A 21,752-nucleotide genomic window follows, 5' to 3' on the forward strand; every position below is an offset into this window, starting at 1 on the left:
CATTACTATACTATATGCTTTCCCTAAATATTGAAATATGTATCTTTATCAGTTATGAATGCTAAAATTGTTCTATAAATATAATTGATTAATATTATATTAGTGTTCTATTTGGTCTTCTTACAACATACTCATACAACATTTAAACACAACTCTGGGTGAGGAAGCATGATGGCGGTACATAGCTTAGCATGAAATAAACAGATATTGCAACCAGAGAGTGAAGGATGTCTGTGTGTGTGTGTGTGTGTGTGTGTGTGTGTGTATGTGTGTGTATGTGTGTGTATGTGTGTGTATGTGTGTGTATGTGTGTGTATGTGTGTGTGTGTGTGGGTGTGTGTATCTTACTCCTGCCAGCTGGCTTCCTGTCAGCATCAGCTGTGTGTGTGGGAGGGGTGTTTGAGTAGGTGTGGCCTGAACCGAAGCTGGAGACATCTCTCCACACTCCTCCACCTTGGCCTAAGAGAAAGAAATTGAAACACACATACACCATCTAAAGCAAATTCTCTAATATACACCTGAAGCAAACATCAGTGGGCTTTAACTATTATGCATGCTTCAATAAGAGCTCTGCAGTGGTGTAATGTTATCAATGGAAACTTGCAAGGCCAATCAATACAACCAGGTTCAACTAATATACAACTGCTTGCTTGCAGTTCTAAGCCTGAAAGCCTCTCACACCCGAGCGTATGCACTTATTGCACAAAGACACCTAGTGTGGTTCAAACATGGTAGTTCACATACAGTAGGTTTAGCTGTTCATTCATTTCAAAGGTTCACAAGAGTATGTCCTTGCCATAGAAATACTGTAGTATGCGGATGTGCAGGTATTGAGATTTCAAAGATTTTAAAGAGGAACCCTGTTCACTAAGGATGCTAATTATGTTGGATGGATCCATGTTGTGTAATTCCACATGGAGCCTTAATAGAATTATCAATATAAATAAAAAAATAATTAAATCCAGAATGGTTTGATCTCATAGACACAAGCAATTAATTTATATAAATGCTGTTCTAGAGCAAAGATTTACAAAAGCACAGAAAAGAAGACAGAAAATATGGCCAATAAAATCTAAAATAGAAATAAAAGATAGTATAGAATTGTTAATTGAATGAAAGGAGGAGATTTGAATTGGATTTGACCTATTAGAGGTTGTTAAGCGATTTATTAACCCATTTTTACCTTACTGTTCACTTTGCAATCAATTAATACACCAGCGATACAGCTGTTATATCCACATCAACCAACACTGCAATCTTACACCTAATTTATTGTTTCAAACACCATTAATTAAGCAGTGTGTGTAGCACACCATACACTAGGCCAATAAAATTCTTCTTGTTCCACTGATCATGGTACCCTTTACATGATATGTGATTAGTTGTCTTGACCCAGAATTCCAGTGTAACGTGTAGCCATTGGTACCCTGATTTAAGGTTTACGTCCTTCTCGATGCCCTGATTTAGAGTCGCTTTTCTATTGGCCTTTTTTTAGTTCTCTGGGGTTTCTATAAGATTTTAGCTAATGTCCAATGTATGACTGGCATATGATTCTAAGCACTGGTGAATCAGCATGCAAATCAGCCTAAGGTACACACACATAAACTCAAAAAATCACACACACTGACACACACACACACACACACATACTCACATACACGTGGTGAGTGAGTCATTTACCTTGTTGCTGGCACTTAGTGTTGGAGAAAGTGAGAAGGGGTTTATTTTCATTTGTAGAATCTATTGGAAGAAAACACATTAGCCAAATGGAAATAGTACGATCATCAAAATGATACTTAAAAAAAAACCATGACTTTAAAATAGCTGTTGCTTTAAAAATAAAGACCTACCTGGTTACTGGAGTCAGAACCGTTCCTCTCTGAATCTAACATGGATACACATGTAGATGGAGAAAGACATGAAATATCAAAATATACATCTCTCTCTCTCTCGCTCTCTCACTCAATCACACACACACACACACACACACACACACACACACACACACACACACACACACTAGCGCACCTCCTGTATTCTCCATCGGAGAGTCTGCCTCTGGATTTTCAACCTCTATTGACTTCGACATTCTGATATCTACAGAAAAAAGATCAAAGACCGAATTAGATGATATAAGTTGAATAAGTTGAGAAAAAGCACTGGGGCATTATGGGTAGATTAAAAACGACTCTCTGTTCAGAGGGATAGAGGTGAATTGAGCAATGACAGAAAGAGTATAAAAGCAACAAAAAAAAAACTTTCATTGTCACTGTAAAAGGTAGTAATTTGAAAACATTTAAGTGTCTTGAGGCAAACCAAAGCTAGAGAATAGATCCCCAGTTTCCAGGTTACAACACTCAAGAAACCAGAGCTCATCTCATACAGCTGACTCAAAATTACACACAGTTCTCATAAGAGTGAAAAGGGGCAATGTATGAGGAGATATGGGAAAACACAACTGCATTTCACACACACTTATGAAACACATCAACTCAAGAGGGCAACTCAAGTCTGTGCTTGTACTGAGACATCAAGAAAATCAGATTCTGTACCATGGCATTTCGTTTACACAGCATTTCCACTCTGATCTAAAAAAGTCATGCAATACAACACAAACAGAGACGTGACATGTACCTATACAGAGGACGTCTACCATAATGATCGATCGTTTATGTTATTAAACCACAAATATTGTTTAATATGAACATTTTTGATGTGTGTGTTTAGGTTCTAAAATGTGATTTAAAACAGTGTCACCTTTTTTATTAAAGGACAACAACAATGGAAGAATTACTTATTGTCATGTTTTAGATACTGGCTTGTTTTAGTAAGAATTAAAAGATTATTTTAGATGCTGGATGTTGAGTCTAAGACCAAAACGTACACATAAGATTTATTTATTTATTTGTTTGTTTGTTTGTTTATTTGTTTAGATGCGAAATAACTTGGCAACTAATCCATAAATATAAAGACGTAAAATAAAGTGTGTAGAGAATTCTTTAACTAATTGCAATTACATCACTATATCTATATATGTAGCTAGAAGAGATCGGATGAAATTATCGGATGAAATTAAGCAGGATTTTATTTTTTACATAACACAATATACATAACACAATATTAGAAATATGAGTGTAAAAAAACGAGCGGATCTAACAGTACGTGGAACTCTGTGTTCTAATATAAGTAAATCTACAATATTCCTGTCCACAAGAGGAAGTACAGTTTTAAAAAGTGCATACAAATATATTTGATGAAGTCTGGGAATAAGACGCCCCCATAAGATACACATCCTCACACGCACGTCTTAAAGAGTTTCTTATACTGACACACTCACTTCCCTTTTGTGAAACACATGCAAATAAGCCCAACGACTGACTAATTATATCAGCCACCTGCATATTAAACGCTTCCCTACCCCGCTAGCTGTCTTTCACTATCCTTCCACACATTTCACTCCTGATTCTCAGTTGACCTTCAGTTCCACTCTTCAGGGGTGGACAGTGAAAGTGCAGATAATGTTTCCAAATCATACGCATACTAATTAAAAAGCATCCAGGCAAAAAAAAATTGACAGATGGTACTTTGAAATATACTCAAGTATTCAAACATATCAAGTAAATGTCTTTCATTGCTGAAATGACATTAAACGTTATGTTTTCATTTTTTTTATAATTGCTAGAATATTACTTTTGTTTCAAAGCAACTATGCCATTTATATTTATACAAAAATATATTTCTCCTTAGCGACATTTTGCCTTGCTTGTGGAATCAATGCTAGTCAAGCCAGGCATTAGCAAAGCAAACTTAAATTATATAAATATATAGTTAATGTTAGCAAATTAGCTATTATTATTATTATTATTATTATTATTATTATTATTATTATTATTATTATTATTATTATTTTAAATAAGACGCAGTTTAAGTTTTCTAACTGTATACAAGTCTTTGCTTACTCCAGCGTACTGAACTTCAGCTAACTACGTCTCTCGTGTGGTGTGAGATTTTCACAGCTGGTAACAAATTGTCACAAACCTCATTAGAATTTTAGACTTAATCCTAACTTTGCCGATTTGACTAATATTGTAATGATCAAAACAAAAGTATGTAAGAGCACAAGTATTTCATTTCAATTTTTATCAAGTATAATACACCAAAATAATGCTTAAATACAGTAACAACATAGAGTTTCTCAAGTATTTTAACACTGGTCTCCTTTTGACACTTATTTTGACACGTATTCACCAGGTTTAAACCCACTAGAAGTCTAGAGGATGTATAAATTTGTCCCTGTGGTACTAATCAGTAATGTCATTTATCAAAACTATTATGCCTATAAAAAAGGCTATATATATATATATTATTTTTAGAATGCTTAGTTATTAAACGGTAAGTCGATAAATGAATTTTTTTTTTTTTTTTACAGAGGTTCATCCGTGTCCGTGTGTGAGGATTAGCACTACTCTAGAAGACATATAAAGTGAGGAGTCACTGAGCGATAAACACAGAACTGGGTATAAGACAGAAACAGTCATGGAAAAAGTCATGGTGTAATGAAGCGAATTACTCTAGAGTGCGTTATCAAAGCCATGCAGAAATACTATTTGTACATACTTGTGCTCTGTTCCAAAATTCAGCTCTCTATTTATACATTTGAATTAAATGCTACAGTGTGCATTACAGCATTATAGCGTTCCTTATTCCTGTACAGCATCATACTGCTGTATCACTACAAGCCCAACATCAGCCTGTGATGGAGATAAGACTATTAACATCAGTGGATTAACTTGATATGTCATTGTTCTTAATGCATTTGAATGTTTTTTTTTTTTTCGTCAGATAATGCACTTTTCCATTAAAGCACCATTTTGGAAAAGAGAGGAAGTGCAGCTGGAGGAAATCCCCGCCTGTTGTCCCCTGTCTCCTCAGGCCACACTTGGGGTAAAGGCAGAAGTCCTGACTCCGTTTAGCGTCTACAGTGAAATTTGTCGAATATTTTGAGATTACGTCAGAAAAATATTCTTTTTGTATAGAAGTCTGTGTGTGCAGACTGTGATGTTGACTCTGTAGATCTCACCAACACCAAATTCTATAAATATGCCTCATATGAACAGCCATTTACACAAAGAATCGTTAGACGTAAAAGCACGTATCAATGGAACTGAATACGATTCGACTTAAAAGTTAGTCTGACCTACACAACTCGGTAATTTACATGTTACTTGGTTATTGAATCATTTGTAAGAGTTCAATCACATTGTGTGTTTGTCCATATTGTGCTAGTTTCGTATGAAGTGAATGTGGAGTACATACACCATGGGGTATATGTAGACCTTTTCTCTCACTTCCCTCTCTGTTTCCCCTCAAGCTGGGGGGAGCACAACGTGTAAAACCAAACCCTTACTGTCAAAAAGGCTATTATTAATCTACTGCACACCGCTAAACACACTAATGAACACTTTTATATTCTTCCATCACTGTGTTCATCCTCTACACTGTAAATAAAGTCTCAGACACATTTGCCATTCTACCGTTGTGAGATATTTCTATCGACTGATGTGCCACTGCAGCTAAATAATGCTATGACTATTCATAACATAAAATAATGTAATAGTGTAAAATAAATGAAATCTTTTCTCAGTTGTTTAAGTGCAAATATACAGATCCAAAAGTAGAAATGTCCCAAACACAAATCCATTGCCTTCACAAGGTCAAAACTCACGTGTGTAGTTCTATATAAATTCTATCATATCAAACCACATCCTTTTTTCCATTTTTATATCATCACTGCATTATACAACAGTTGGAGAGAGAGAGAGAGAGAGAGAGAGAGAGAGAGAGAGAGAGCATACTTCACAGAACGATTTGATTGGTGCTTCATTGAAACTTTTGACATCTACTGTAAATATTTAGTTATTTTTTCCTTTATTCATTTGCATACCAGTGAAAAATCATCTGCAAACTTTTTAGTTAATCTCCTAAACTCTACAGAGCCAGTGACATTTCCACATTTCAGCACTTTCTGAATGTCATGTTTGCTTAATCATTCAGCACATTTGCGCAGTTACTGAATACTATATGCTGTATGGGTTAGAAATACAGTACATACTGTATAGTACAATACATAGTACTGTATGATTGGGGTCTACTGTCCGTCTTGGACTCTGTGCTGGAGTGCTGGAGATGAGGAGGAGACCAAAACAGGGACAGAGGAAACGCTACGTCCTCCACACACACACTCATATTCGACTCCTCCGTCACACTCACGTACATGTGTTCCAACACACTTAACTCCCACTCCTTCACATGCATACGTACCAATACTGTAAGAACGTACAACCAAACCGGTCATCACTCACAAACTACACAAAACTACAGCAGCGCTCACTGTGTTTTGATTAAAGATGTGCTGTACTGCATTAGTCAGTTAAAACAAGTCCCACAGAAGCGATGGTGTTAACCGGCTCTCTTGCCTAGAATCTTCTTTGCTTTTATCATGCAGTCAGATTTCACACCCTAGATCACAGATCACACCCATAAAGGGCTAAGTTTTAGTCATTTTAGATTCCACTAATTTCACCTATCACTCCTTATAAAGCAGCGTTCTTATTTCTTTCTCTATAGACACATTACAACACTACGTACAGTACAACCTCCAAACTCATCTCTATATATTACCAAACTCTCAAACACAAAAGGGGATTTTGGATGTTTTTTGGATAATTAAAGATTTTCAGCTTGCTCAGAGGTCCTACTCGGAATCCCCTGAAACAAGGAAACACTGTGGTAGGCCTCTACACTGATCCATGAAGGGTTTCCCCGCATTAACAAAATGAAGAGTCTACATTATCACCAGTGTGGAGTTTACACTTATATTCATTCATTCAAACTGCACACACACACACACACACACACACACACACACACACACACACACACACACACTTGTGAGACTTGTGAGCAACATGACTGAACATAAACAAGTTTACAAGCTATAATGTTAGTAAATATATATAATTGCACATTTATACTCCAAATCTAACCCTAACAAAATACATAACAGGAACCCTTAAGAATCATCCTTGTTAATATCAAACACCTAATATTAGAGAACTAATTCCCCAAACATATTCAAGGATACAGAAAAAAATGTAAAATGTTAAAATGTCAAAAGCAAGGTGTGTTTTACGAACACATTATTAGGCTTATCCACATTTTGTGATCTCTCTTTCTCTCTCTTGCACACTATCTCTTGTTCTAATTATTCTAGCTGGTCAATAAATACTTTGTCCTGTCCCTACCACATTCAGGATATAACTGACCCAATAAAAGTCTGACCTATTAACCACACAGGAAGCAAAGACACATACCTGGCAACCACAAATGGGAGTAATCCATCGCTGCTATTGGAGCCGTCTTTGTCATACTGATACTTATGTGTGCACTTGTTTCAGCTCTCCCTCTCTCTCTCTCTCTCTCTCTCTCTCTCTTTCTTGTTTTCTCCTTCTCTCTTCCTTTTTACACATCCACACACCGCTCTGTCAGTCTCTCTCGGCCCCTGTCAGTGTGCAGCCAATAAGGAGGAAGAAACAGATACGTAAAACGTTGAGGAAATTGCTCCCCACTCCTCCCTCTATCTCTCCTCCCTCTCTCTCTCCTTCACCTCCTCTCTCCACTGTGCCCTCCCACACCTCCTCCCCCTAGCTGCCCACTTCCTGTGTCAAAGCGCACACACTACTGTAGACATGTTCTAATATTTATAAAGTGAATATCTGAGTTCACGTTTTACCAATATTTAAATATAAACTCTTCTTAAAGATGGCATTCAGGGCAGAGAAAGCTTTACAGAAGTATGACGTGACAAGGCCTCGTACGAAAAGGCGCACGAAGAAGTGAAGCGAAGAGGAAGTAAACAAGTCAAAAACGGTGGGCAGCGTTGGGTTAGACGAGGAGAAAGAGGGGGCCGAAGGGTTAGAGAGTGGGACGGCCACACTGACGAACAAGATGAAAGGATAAACAGATGAACAGATACAGGCAGAAGAGGGGGAACACTTTTGTCACTGGAAATTGCTGGGGCTGCTGGAAAGAGTCACTCACGAGCCACAGTGATACACACACACACACACACACACACATACTCTCACTCACGCACATGACTTACTATTTCTTACACTGGATCTCTAATGTGTATCACTTAGTATATCTAACATGACACCACACACTTAAAACCTCAGTGTAAACAATGAGGATGTGTGTTCCATTTGTAGCTTTGATTTTCCACTCTGAGCTGTGACACACCTTTTGTCACGAGAGATTGAAGTTCAGAGGATATAACTCATGGGCAAAATACCTGCATTTAAAGCCACTCAGCCCACAAGACACTCTTTACCATAGAGCCTATTTTATAGAAATATCCTTGTTTATTTAGGTCATTTATTGAACATAGTAGTAGCACACAGAAGGGTAAGACATGTCAGTGTAATCCTGTCTAAGATCTTCATTATAGCTTTATTAAGACAACTTAAGATGTAAATTAGATTGAGTATAAATCTTTATTATGTCAATACTTTATAATCTGGAGTTGGATTGAAATTCTGTTTCTGCATAATTAGGTTTTAATAAATTAAGCTAAATGCTCGATTAAAAAAAATATATAGTTCAATGGCACGCTTAAGGTATAGATGATCTGGTTGAATTGCACAATAATGTCAAATATTTCCTAACAAGGGTAAATGATTTCAAATGAAGAGATTTTCCCTTAACGACCAAATCTATACATACGCTGCTCTTTTTATTGTGACTAGCGTTAGTAACTGAATACATATATTTTGGAACTGAATGTGTTTCTCTCTAAGGAAACATGAATCATGTTTAACTATTTTTGCAGGTGTGCCATGTAATGATTTATAATTTCCATCAAATCTTAGCACTTGCGGAGTTCACACGTCTTTTCTTGTTGTTCACATAAGCCATAGGTGAACTCAATTTAACCTGTGTCTATATGACATCTATGAGTCTTGACATTATCACTAATCCTGAACAGCTCAGCCGTTATTTCACTGTAGATTAATCATAAACAAACGTGGTATTATAAGCGCCTTCATATTACTGTATGTCAGAAATCTTCTTTGTCAGCAAAGTAAACCGGTGAGATTTATCAACCAAAAAAAAAAACACCATCATCCGGTCTTGAAGATTTCTGTACAGACTTGAATTTGAAAGTAAAACAGGTGTTCACATTAGCTAAATTAATGTTGTTTATTAATGGCAGAAACTATGATTTTTCATGTTTTGCAGTAAAATAATAAAATGTATATTTAATTTTCATAAAGAGATTTGTCATGGGAACCTGTTTTAAGTTACTAGAGCTACATCAAAGATGCATGCATGTGTCTAATAAAACAAATAGTAATTCAGTTATATGCCTAAATGTATGGTCGAGAAAGATTATATAGGATCCCGTTTCATTCCTCATAGAGGTCCGGTGCCTTTTTAAGGCCCTAGAGATGTTTACACATGCTGTGAACACTATTCTTATTTCAGTTACCTATAGCATATTAATGGAAAAATTCTCATTGCATTATATTCAACTCAAATTCTGCTACAGTTATATGTAAGCTACATGTATCTATAAACACATATTTAAGTATATTTTCTTTATGCAGGCTTTTGTGCCCTGGATTATGTTGATCTGAGTCTTTGTTCCAACATTGTTCGTTTATTTAATAAAACGATACAATGCTTGTCATTTGTATGACATTTTCTGTGTTTGAGAAAGGCTGTATGTGATGGAGTGTCAACTGTTGTTATCACACCTCTGGAGACAATGAGTGTCACACATTTGAATAGTGCATATTACAGAAACAGGTTTTAATGAGTGGAGGTTTTTCAGGTTTTAATGAACATATTGCTCAATTCCGTGTAACAAAGATGCTTTGAGTTTTGTTTCATTTGTGCGACGTGCTCCATATTAAAATTCACAGAGCTGGAGGCTGCGTTACGCACATCCTGTGTGTTTGTTTTTGTCATTCTCAAAAACACATTCTGTTTTTATCGTAAGTGGATACAAATAAAAGTAGACCTGCTGCAGTTATTGTATTATTTTAACTCTTTGACATCACTTCACAAAAAAAAAAAAAATTCCAAGAGGATCCAAGAGTAAGTCCTGTATGTGGGACTAGAACTATAGACTATTGGAAATGAATAAATCTGATCTGGATACATATGTAAATAAAGAAGAGGCTTGGGCTTAAAAAAGGTTTGTGATGGATTTAGGTCTCAATCCGGACTTGTCTCACTTTCATTTGGATTGATCTTGACTTGACCCTCAACCTCTTTATCACTCGGTCTTGTCTTGATCGCTGCTAGTCATCTTGGCAATAATGGTCTTGATTATAGCCCTAAATCGTCTGTTACCCCTGATCCTGATTTAGGTTTTTTTTACAGTTTAAAGTGTTATAAAGTCAGTTATGGAGTCAGACTAAATGACAGGATCATCATATCATGTCCACCTTCAAATAACTGATTTGTTATTATGAATACTTTAATTAGGTTAGTAGTTCATTATTGGTAATTAATAATTAGTTCATTATTAAGTTAAGGCTGTAAATTATTAGGTTTATAGACTAAAGACTATTTATTCTAATTGGTTAAACATTATTATTAAATCTCTCTCTCTCTCTCTCTCTCTCTCTCTCTCTCTCTCTGTATCTATCTATCTATCTATCTATCTATCTATCTATCTATCTATCTATCTATCTATCTATCTATATATATATATATATATATATATATATATATATAAAATAGCAGTTATTCTCATGTTCTCACTGTGTCTCTCTGAGGTTTCCTCAGGGATCTCTGGTGTAAAGAGTGTGTGAAGTGTGAAGTGTGAGTGTGTGTACACGGTGCCCTGTGATGGATGCCACTGTTCCTGGGTTCCCAGGATTGGCTTCACCTCAGTGCTGATCATAATAAAGTGCTTCCTGAAAATGAATGAATGAATGAATGAATTGATTGTTAGCATGGATGGTTTTTAGACGGCGGTATCACTGATGTACAGCCATAATATAGACTTTATTAGTCCTAATGAGTAACGTAAGGTGCGCTGCTTTAATTTATAATTGCTATTAGAGTTGATATTAAACAGAGATTAGAAATCTAAGTGATCGTGTATATGCAAGGTGTTTTTCGCAAGCACAGTATATCATTTAAATTATAATCAATGTAAATTCTATTCACCTCAATAATAAATAATAATAAAAAATCCTTTATCAATTTAATCCAAATTGAAATGATATAATCAGTCCAATTAAATATATTCCAAATATAAACTACCATAATTAAGTACAATATAAAATAATATTTATTAGGAAAATGTATGCAAACATTGCTGTATGAGATGTCTCTGATGTTATTTAATGTTGATGCCTGTGATGCCACTTCATGTTTAATGATGATGGAGTGGATGATGAAGATGTGCTGTTGTGTTGCTGTACTGTGTGATCATCAGATGGGGGCAGCAGTAAATCTAAAATCCATCTGGAAATCCCAGACTCACTTCTCCTCAAGCTCTCAGCTTTCAAAATCAGACTTAGCCAAATTCTCAGTCACACACTTACATTTAATGTTTCTAATGTTCAATATTTATTGGAAATCTCTGTGGTACTTTATCAGGGAATTGTTCATTGCTGTAGCTGTAATTCAGTTCCTCCACCTGAGCCATTTCCTGTGAGCTCCTTTTGCGCTTTCTTTGCTTTTATCATTTTATTGCTAATTAATAATCAGTAAGAAATCATATATTTGAAATCAGCCTTTCAGTGTTTCAATGCTCATAACATTCCGAACATTTGATCCATTTGATCCGAACATCTATTAGTTGTTTACTTTAAAACTCCTCCTACCAAAATTTGGAGATTAATTGATTAATTCTCTCTTTTAAATGTAATAAACATTTTGAGGACGTTTTGAAAAAAACACATTGAAGACCATTATTATTATTATTATTATTATTATTATTATTATTATTATTATTTCTTTATGTGTGTGTGTGTGTGTGTGTGTGTGTGAGATTTTTCGAGTTCATGGTCAGCAGACGGACTCTTTGTCTGGCTGTGTGCTCTTGGGGGGTTGGTGAGGTGAAAGATCGCGACCTTAGACGTTAGGCTCGTGGCCACTCAGCCCCCGGGTCGAGGAGAGGCGTGGCCATATATGTCAACATTATTTGAGGTCATTATGTTGCCTTGACAGCATAAATCTCTCTGTTCCTATGGAAACCGCACCCCCTGTGAGGCTACAGGATGCTTAGTGGTGAAAGTCTGTGTTGTCTGTTTTGGGTGTGTAGTTTTATATGAAATGATTCTGTGTGCACATTGCTCTCTTGTAACTCGCTTTCCCCTCTGTTCTCGCTTCTCTTCCTGTCTGCCCCATTCACCTTTTCTCTCTTCTTTTCTCATCCTCCTTTCCTCATCCTTTTTGGTTATGTCCTATCTAGGATGTCCTATCCTACTTTCTGCTCTGCTCTTCACTCCAGCTTTCTCGTTCTCTCCACTGCTCTTCTCCTCTCACCTCTTTTCTTTCTCTTCTTATTTCTCATCCCCTGCGCTCCCCCGTTTATCTGATCAGCCGTCTGTCTAAGGGGGAGTGAACGGGCCTCAGGAGAGCCATCAATCTTCATGCTGTCGCAGCTCAACATGGCCTCTTCGCATGTGTGTCTGTGTTTGCACGCTGAAACAGTGGATGTTAACTATTTCTTACCTCAGATACACCCGTGGACACGACACACTTGGGCAGACGCAAATCATTCTGAGCATACATAAAGTGTGTACTTAATTTCCTCATGCTCATTCTCACTGCCAACGGATCATCGGCAAGGGCCTCACCTCATTACCGCTCAGTGTCCTCTGTCTTTCTTTAATGCCGAGATCAATGTGCCCTTTATTTCTCATTTTAAAGCCTTATTAACGCTTCCAACCTGCTGGTCAGCACAAGCTGTGACATCACTGGACATTTCTCCGCACTCTGATTGGAACTGAGGTTGCGTTGCTAAGCAACAGTAGCAAAAAGGTCTCTAGTGTGTGTGTCTGTGTGTATGTATGTGTGTATGTATGTGTGTATGTATATACACACACACACACACACACACACACACACACACACACACACACACCTGGTGTGAAGAATGGAGATCTTGTGTGTGTGCGTATAAACAAACAAACACACACACACACACACACACCTGGTGTGAAGCATGGAGATTTGCTAATAAGTTTGTGGTGTGACTTGGCATGTGCTGGAAAGGTTGTGTGAGCGAGTGTGTGCATGCGTAACACAATTTTACCTTATTTTATTTAGTGCAGGGTGTATATGTGTGTGTGTGTGGTTGTGATTGTGTGTGTCAGGGGAATAGGAGGTTATTGTTTCTGACACAGTGGCTCATATTTCTGTATCGATCGATTTCTCTGACTCCCGACACGACAATAATCACACACTCACACGCACACACACACACACATACACACACACACCGCTACCTCTATTACCACTATTATTACTGCACTGAGAGTTTGAAAAAAAAGAAATACGAATTGAGCAGAGACACAGAATAGAAAAGGAGAAAACAGAAAAATGAAACATGAAGCAAATCAAAAGAACAAAAGAAACGGATGAAAGCAGAAAGAAAATGTAACTGGAGGAAAGTAGCAGAGAATAATCCTCACACCGTACCAAGGAAGTGCGACAGAAATAGATTGTAAAAAATTTTACTTTTGTCTGCTGCACTTTAAGAAACAGAATCAATACCGACATGAAAGAAAAGAAATGAAACATGAGCAACAAATGAGCAGAAATCGAGTACAAGAAAGAAATGAGCTAAAAAAATATTATTATACAATTCTATTAACTGTGCAGTAACTTATTCACATGCATCTAGATGATGTCCAGTCCAGTTAAACATATGGCGAGAAAGTGTGTGTGTAAGAGAGAGAGAGAGAGAGAGAGAGAGAGAGAGAGAGAGAGAGAGAGAGAGAGAGAGAGAGAGAGAGAGAGAGAGAGAGAGAGATGGGCATCAGGGCACAGTGTTATAACACAATAAAAGAAGAGAATTAAAGGAGAGAGATGAAGGATTCAGCCCATCTTTTTCCAATAAAGGCAAGAATGAGAGATCGCACCAGAGAGAGAGAGAGAGAGAGAGAGAGAGAGAGAGAGAGAGAGAGAGAGAGAGAGAGAGAGAGAGAGAGAGAATGGAAAGAATCTAGAAAGGTAAAGGTGTTTATGGGAAACTCTCTCTCTCTCTCTCTCTTACACACACACACACACGCACACACACACACACACACTCTGTTGTTTTAGAAAGCTGAGGTAGAAATGTTATTAAGTTTATGGCAGTGTGTCTGAGTGACACATTACTTTGAGCTGTCACTCACAAAAAGAACTATTGTGCATCATTGGAGTAGAGCGCGGGCACACACACACACACACACACACACACACACACACACACACACACAAAGTGCCGTGTTGAATATAGATCACAATTACACTGATTCACTGATTTCATTCTCCCCCTCTCCACCCCCCCTCTTCCTCTTCTTCCTCATCCACCTCCTCCTGCGCCGCATCAATATTCCTCTTTCCCCTTTCCCGCTATCTGTCTTCCCCCTCCATAATCCCTCTCTCCCTCATGCTCCCCCTCCTCTTATTTTATCACCCCATTCCCTCTCTGTCCCCGTTGCTATAAGCCATCTTACTTTTCCTCCCATCCTATATCTCTCCATCTTCTGAGTCATGTGTCCATTTCCCTTTTCTTCCCTCACCAGCGTCCTAAGCCCTGTGCTTGCAATAATGACTAAAATAAGACTTTCTTGCTCCATTACTCATTTCCATTCTCCTGGGCACAGGGAAATATCGAACCTCATGTGCAGGATATACACTGGACTGGCACTGGTAGTAGAGAAAGAGAGAGGAAAAGGGGTAGAGACAAAGAAAGAATGGAGAGAAAGAGAGGAAAGGAGAGCAGAAAGGGGTAAAGATTGGAGGGGGTAGGGGGAGCACCTCTGCGTTGGATGGAGAGGGTATGTGGGGGAAGGGGGGTAGGAAATCGCTCTGGCTAGCGGAACAGCTTTTCACCTCTCCCTCTCTCCCTCTCTCTCTCCACTGCTTTGTATTCTGTGGAGATGACAGGGGAAAGCTTTATTGCTCTGAGTTGGTATCGATCGGGGCCCCGGGCAGGGGGGGAGCACATGGACGCCCATCAGAAGCACTTTCTCAACGACCGCTAAAAGTACCACAACATACTCTCCTCTTCACCTCTCCTTCTCTTTCTTTCTTTCTTTCTTTCTTTCTTTCTTTCTTTCTTTCTTACTTTTTCTCTCTCTTCCTTATTTCCTTCCTTCCTTCCTTCCTTCCTTCCTTTAACTTGTACTTCCTGAAATTCAGATTCTTCACCCTTTAGAGAAAAAGAGAAAGAGGACAGACTGAGGGGGAAAGGGAGACCGAGGCAGAATCTGAAACCCACAAAAGCAAAAATATCCGTAACAAAGCAGGCTTTATGAATAAATCTGCTACATATCTCTCTCTCCATCTCTCACTCTCGTCTCCTTTCTCTCACGGCTCCATATCAGCTGCCATTTTAAGACACAAAAATTGCCCGATTTTCTGTCAAGGGAGTGGAAGATGTGCAGACATGTCTTACTTAACATATGTCTTAGGCTGTCATTTTTAATGGAAACATGTAATATGAAGCATAGGCACATAAGTGTAGAGTGTACACACTCAGACACACACACTTATACACACACACTTACAGGCACACATAAAAGAATAACTCATAATGCAATGAGCCTTTTGCACACCACGGCTTTGTGTCTTTGTGTGTGTGTGTGTGTGTGTGTGTGTATGTGTGTGTATGTGTGTGTCCCAGTGGGACACTCTCCCTTGCTGTCACACCCTGGAGTGAGGCCCTTCCTCCATAATTCCATCTGAGCCTTAACGCAATCACTGATTTTTAAGCTCAAGCAGCAGAACAGATGCACAACTAAGCATCGCCTGAAGCCTACGATCAACTGCTACACACCTTCTGTACGCGTTTGTGTATGTACATGTAGGTACAGTTCAAAGACTTATAGCATATAAAGTACATGTGTGACATCGCGGGGGGCCAATTTATTAGTTACTACTAATAACGTATTCATTTTATAAAATGCAGAAATTAGTACAAAATAGTGACCAGTGATGTTTTACATAGCTTACATGTATCCGATGAAATGAATACATTAGTACGGATACCTAATAAATTAGCAACTGAGAGTATGTGAATAAAAGGACATACTGTATAAGTACTTTATATGCTTCATGACTTTGAACCCCATCCACCAATAGAAAGAACCACTGTAAGTAAATCAGTGATCACATTTGGGTGCATTTGAGTGGCGGATCATTTATGGCACAGATTTAAAAATTTACACTCAATATGCAGCTTGTGTCAGAAATGTCAGAATATCAGTGTGTTACATGAAGACTGAAGTTTTAGCTCTGACTTGGAACTTCCAGTTTCTTGAAGTAAAACCAAAGAGCACACCCCTTCACCTGAGAAATCTTAAGAAAAGTCTGAAATCCAAACTCAGCACATGACATCATATCGGATTTATTGTACACACTTTCTATCTATTGTACACAGATTTATTTGCAATTCTATAATAATTCTATAAACATACACTAATCACAACAGTTGTGGGTTCTCTAGGTTCTTGCTACTGTTTTAACCTACTTTTTATTTTCGAAAGTACGGAGCTCTACAGTTACGTAACTTCCCGTTATAGTGCTGACTTCCCATGTCTGAGTGACATGAAATACAGCATAAATGTCAGCAAACAAATCTACAGGGTTACCCAAATGACTCCATAGGTAGGGGAAGGAAATGCGTTTGGGCAATTTTCTTTTTTTTTTTTTTTTAAATCTAGAAATTAAATTAAAAAACGTAGCTAATTATTTCAGCTATTACATTATATTATATTATATTATACTCAGGAAGCCGTCACAATATTGCAGCTGACCTAACCAGGCAAAATGAAAAACACATCACACACAACACTGTTGTCAATCTTATTAACAAACTCATAAAGACTGAAAGTGTTGTGGACCACAAGCATCCAATGGCATGTGGAGGCACTGTGTCTATGTATGGAGGCTTTTGGTAACATTCAGGGTTACACACATCAATGCAAATGAGTGACGAGAATCCCCTTTACCCAGAACGTGTATATTCTCCATAAATAGTCTCACATAAGAAAAACGGCTGTGTCCATGCAGTCCAAGGCCTCAGTTTCAGTTTGCATTTTCATGAGCTGCAATGCCTTAGCGTGCATCTCGGCAGCAGCCGTAGAGCGTGGGAGCGGTCGAAGAGCCTAAACCGCAACACGAACGTGCACAATGTTTACACATGTGAGTCGATCCGCTCCCACGCCAATCGATGAAGAGAAGGAGAGATAGAGAGAGCAGGTTATCTTCTGTCATTAAAACTGAGGGAATCCCAGACTGGGAAAGGGGGGGTGCATGAGTTCATTGAAAAAAAAAACAGAGAGAGTGAGTCAGTGACAGAGAGAGAGAGAGAGAGAGAGAGAGAGAGAGAGAGAGAGAGAGAGAGAGAGAGAGAAGCTGGCAACGACCGGGGAACAGACAATTATCTGTATTGATTAAAGTGAGGCAGCAAAGTGAAGAACTGAGCAAACTATGAGTGGATCGATAGAGAGAGAGAGAGAGAGAGAGAGAGAGAGAGAGAGAGAGAGAGAGAGTTTGTGTGAAGAGAAAGAGTTGGTCAACAGAAAGAGTGAGAAGAAAGAGACAGAAAGATCACAAAAGGGCCCAAAAGGGACATAAGTGATGAGGAGCTCCTGATGATTTCTGATTCCCTGATGAATAACCTCATCCTTCACCCTGTCCTCTATTTATATTTTTAGTAAGGGTTTGGTGATAAAAACTAACTTATAGCTGAAGTTTCAGAGCAGTTGTTATATTCGTTCAATGTGTGCGTGTGTGTGTGTGTGTGTGTGTGTGTGTGTGTGTGTGTGTGTGTGTGTGTGACTGTATAGCATGACTGAAATGAGCTCTGTTACATACTAACAGTAAATGTATTATTATGGAAGTATAATAGAAGGTTTTAACTGTTCTTAATGACTTTTATTCAGCTTTCAGACACAGGTGCAAAACAGAAATAAGTGCTTTCATTTACGTTAAGTTTTCTACAAACGTAACTTTTGTAGTTTCACTTTCCAAATGATTGTCAATCCCTGAGAGTTCAGATCAGGCACAAATTCTTCCCTCAGTAAAACAGTACTGTATGTGAACTGATAAAAAAAGGCAAAATAAGATTCATCTGTGTGTGTGTGTGTGTGTGTGTGTAAAAGAGAGGATGTGTTGGAATTCTATAAAATAACTCTTTCACATAAACATTTCTTGGCTACCGTTAGACTTTCATAGTAAATGAATTTAGACTAAACTGTGTTTCTTTAATTTATTTATTTTTGGCCAGTGAAATGTGTTAAAAAGACATTCTCCACTCCTCAGGCGAATTGGAGAGCTTCAAAGAGGAATAACAACTTGAGGCCTGTGTCGATGCAGCCTGAAAAATCTGTTTGTCCCTCAACCATTAATCTCCTCTTAGATGAACTTGACCCTCCTACACACACACACACACACACACACACACACACATACACACACATTTTCCGCTTCAGCCAGGAGTATAGTGCATATCTACGGACAGTAATGCCCGTTGCCAGGTAACCATGACCCTCATGCCAAAAACAGTGAAATCATAAGCCTTGTTAAATTGACTGACCACACATAGATAGATAGATAGATAGATAGATAGATAGATAGATAGATAGATAGATAGATAGATAGATAGATAGATAGATAGATAGATAGATAGAATAGAAAATTCAGTCAGCAGCACACACAGACACACTAGAGCAGGACACAGGACGATGTGTTTGTCAGACAGACAGTCATTTGATTAGATTATCAGTGTAAGGGGCGAGGGCAAACTTGCTGAGCCCGCATGATTATCACACATCAAGATAATCTAGATGTAAAAAACATCACGTCGAAATCTAACAACAATCACTGCCAAAATATTACATTATATAACTGATGATGACTTTGAGAATTAAAGATACCAGTGTTTGATATCCCCCCCACACACCCACCCACACACACACACACCCACACACACACACACACACACACAAACTGATAAATTACCTGTTAAATATGAATCAGATCGACATGGATATGCCAAGGACAGAGCCGGAGAGTCAGTACACAATACACTGCACTAAAGAAGTGTTTTCCATATAAAACACACACTCTATAGCACTGCGCTGGAAATAATCAATACCTGATCCTGCTGTAAGGTTTCCCCATCCATTAAATATGATGACTTTTAATTTTATTTTCTTTCTTCCTTTTTCTTTCTTTCTTTATTTTCTTTTTAGATAATAAAGCTTGTTTTATATTTCAATAACGTTTTATATACCATCTCTGACAGGAAGTCAGAGCTCGATCTCGTAAGAAATTTCTATCAATTTCTATCAATTCAAACGGCAGAGAGTGTTACAGATGCTTTTTTGTTCTGTTTCATACCAATTAATCAGGATGAGATGGAATGAATGAATCTCTAACCTTTAACCTTTTTATATATTTCCTATATAGAGTTATCTATAACGTTGGCACCATTACACATAAACCGTAAACGCAGAAAGAATTCCACAGCTAAGCGTGAGTGCCTGCAGCACCTTAGCTCTTAACTTAATTGTATTTGAAATTACGGCTTTTGTAGCTGCTGGTCTGCTGTGTGTATATGTCTAGTGACTGATGGTGATTTTTTTTATCCTGGTGCTGGAACAAAAGCCTGGTGTAAATACTTTTTCACACATGGAAAGCAGGAAGGTCAGCTCTTTCCGGCTTTATCTTTAGCCTGCTATCCTCACTGCTGGAGTTTTCACTCACTCCATGTCTTTACTTCCAGTTTTTCACAGGTACATTGGCACACTGAGCACATCAAACTCCACAGCTGCTCAGGATGGACCACGGCGTGTCTGTCTCTGAGGCTTGTGAGCAGATTTTTTTGAAACAGTGTCTATGGCTCCATTGTAGTCTTTTGTTTTCTCCAGGGATGGAAGGCTATACTGTAAGATTATGAAAAGTGGAAATAATGTATACTGGACGTGGCAACTAGTTCTTGAGCAGTAGAATGCTTCTTGGCCTTTACGTAAATAAAATAATAGAATAAACATGTTGCATTTTCTTTGATGCAGGAATGGTAGTGTTCGTCTCATTGATAAGTTTTAAAGGGAGAAAATCTCAACTGTCTTCTCTAGGATTGTCTAGGATTTCAGGAGCTAAACAAAAGGTCTGATGCATCTAATTAACCGACAGCATAATTAGGAAATGACAGTTGGAGCAATCAATCGATCAATCAATCAAACACACTTTGTTTTTCATTGTACAGAAGCAGTCAGTAGGAAAAAAAAACGGCACACCAGGCCTTCTGGAAGGCTGACATATGTCGGTGACTACAAGGACGAGTGCAGCCTAACCATTTGTAGTCCTTAATTTACTCAATCAATTGACGTACAGAATCAGAAATCCGGTCAATGAACCCCAGTGAATATCTTAACGCATCTGTTAGTAAATAAAATGCAGATTCGTTCAAAGATAAATGGAGAAATATGCAAATATTTTAGTTATAGTTTTTTACTGGACTAATTTCGCAAAAATGTGAAAAAAATTTACATTTGTGGTCTACAACCTGGTCACTGGGATAAAATATTAATATTCACAATATCCTATCATTTTCAATATCCTATCATTTTTAAAACAACAACATGGGTTTGTGTGTTCGTGAGGCTCTGCAATGGTTTGACCGGAGCTGCATACTACTGTATATCTTTATATGAAGGCAAGTATTAATGACTACGACAGCGTAAGGACAAAGAGATGACCTTAACAAATGAAACTGAAAGGTACGGCGCTCCTGAGAAGGGGGGGGTATGAAGGGATGAAGAGAGAGAGAGAGAGAATGGCAGGACACCAAACAGGAGATTAGGAAAAGACAGTTGGAAAAGGGAAAAGGAGATATTCAGGTGTGTAGTTATGGATGTGTGACCTCACAGGTTCCCTCCCCTAGCCCTTGGGAACGGGCGCCTTGGAAACCGTCGCTAAGGGAACAGACGACTGATAGAGAGAAAGAGAGAGAGAGAGAGAGAGAGAGAGAGAGAGTGAGAGAGAGAAGGAGAGAGAGAGAGAGAGAGATAGCTGGGGGAGAAAAAAGAATAAGAGAGAATGAACGAATGCCCAGAAACAAAAGAGAGGAAGCGTGTAAAAAAGAAGATGAAGAAAGGTAACATGGGAAATAAAGTAAGCAAAATCATAAATCAAACACACTTTCTCAACGATCAAACACGTCACATCTAATAACAATAACAAATACCGGTCATAAATATTGGATAGCATGGCATTGCAACAAGATGAAAGGTAATATTACATTATTAAAGGGGTATGAGTAACTGTGTGCATGTGAACACTGCATGCTCACGTATCATCAAAACGGGGTTCTATACAGAATAATTAGACTTTCTGCATTTTGCTAAACATTTTACATTATAATAATTCCACTATAAAAGGTTAATCTGAGAGAGATTAGGGTGTAAATGTTTATGTAATGAATAACAGAAGAGATAATCCCATAA

The 21,752-nt window shown here is 38.0% G+C and overlaps 1 protein-coding gene across 5 annotated transcripts in view; it reads right to left on the reverse strand.

Annotated features, from left to right (window-relative positions):
- The window catches only part of pou2f2b (POU class 2 homeobox 2b), a 38,988-nt gene that overhangs the window by 7,209 nt on the left and 10,027 nt on the right, over positions 1-21,752 (reverse strand). For 3 of the 5 annotated variants that reach the window (XM_060870685.1, XM_060870680.1, XM_060870682.1), the window contains exons 2-5: positions 2,029-2,097; positions 1,851-1,885; positions 1,681-1,740; positions 349-459 (exon numbers count right to left, since the gene is read on the reverse strand). In XM_060870685.1, the coding sequence (XP_060726668.1) occupies positions 349-459; positions 1,681-1,740; positions 1,851-1,885; positions 2,029-2,097 (275 nt within the window). Of the gene's footprint in view, positions 1-348; positions 460-1,680; positions 1,741-1,850; positions 1,886-2,028; positions 2,098-7,373; positions 7,608-21,752 lie in introns of those variants that run through there. The other 2 variants (XM_060870681.1, XM_060870683.1) reach the window with 2 other exon arrangements.

The sequence above is a fragment of the Tachysurus vachellii genome, chromosome 5, assembly GCF_030014155.1.
Source record: "Tachysurus vachellii isolate PV-2020 chromosome 5, HZAU_Pvac_v1, whole genome shotgun sequence".
Classification (NCBI taxonomy): domain Eukaryota; kingdom Metazoa; phylum Chordata; class Actinopteri; order Siluriformes; family Bagridae; genus Tachysurus; species Tachysurus vachellii.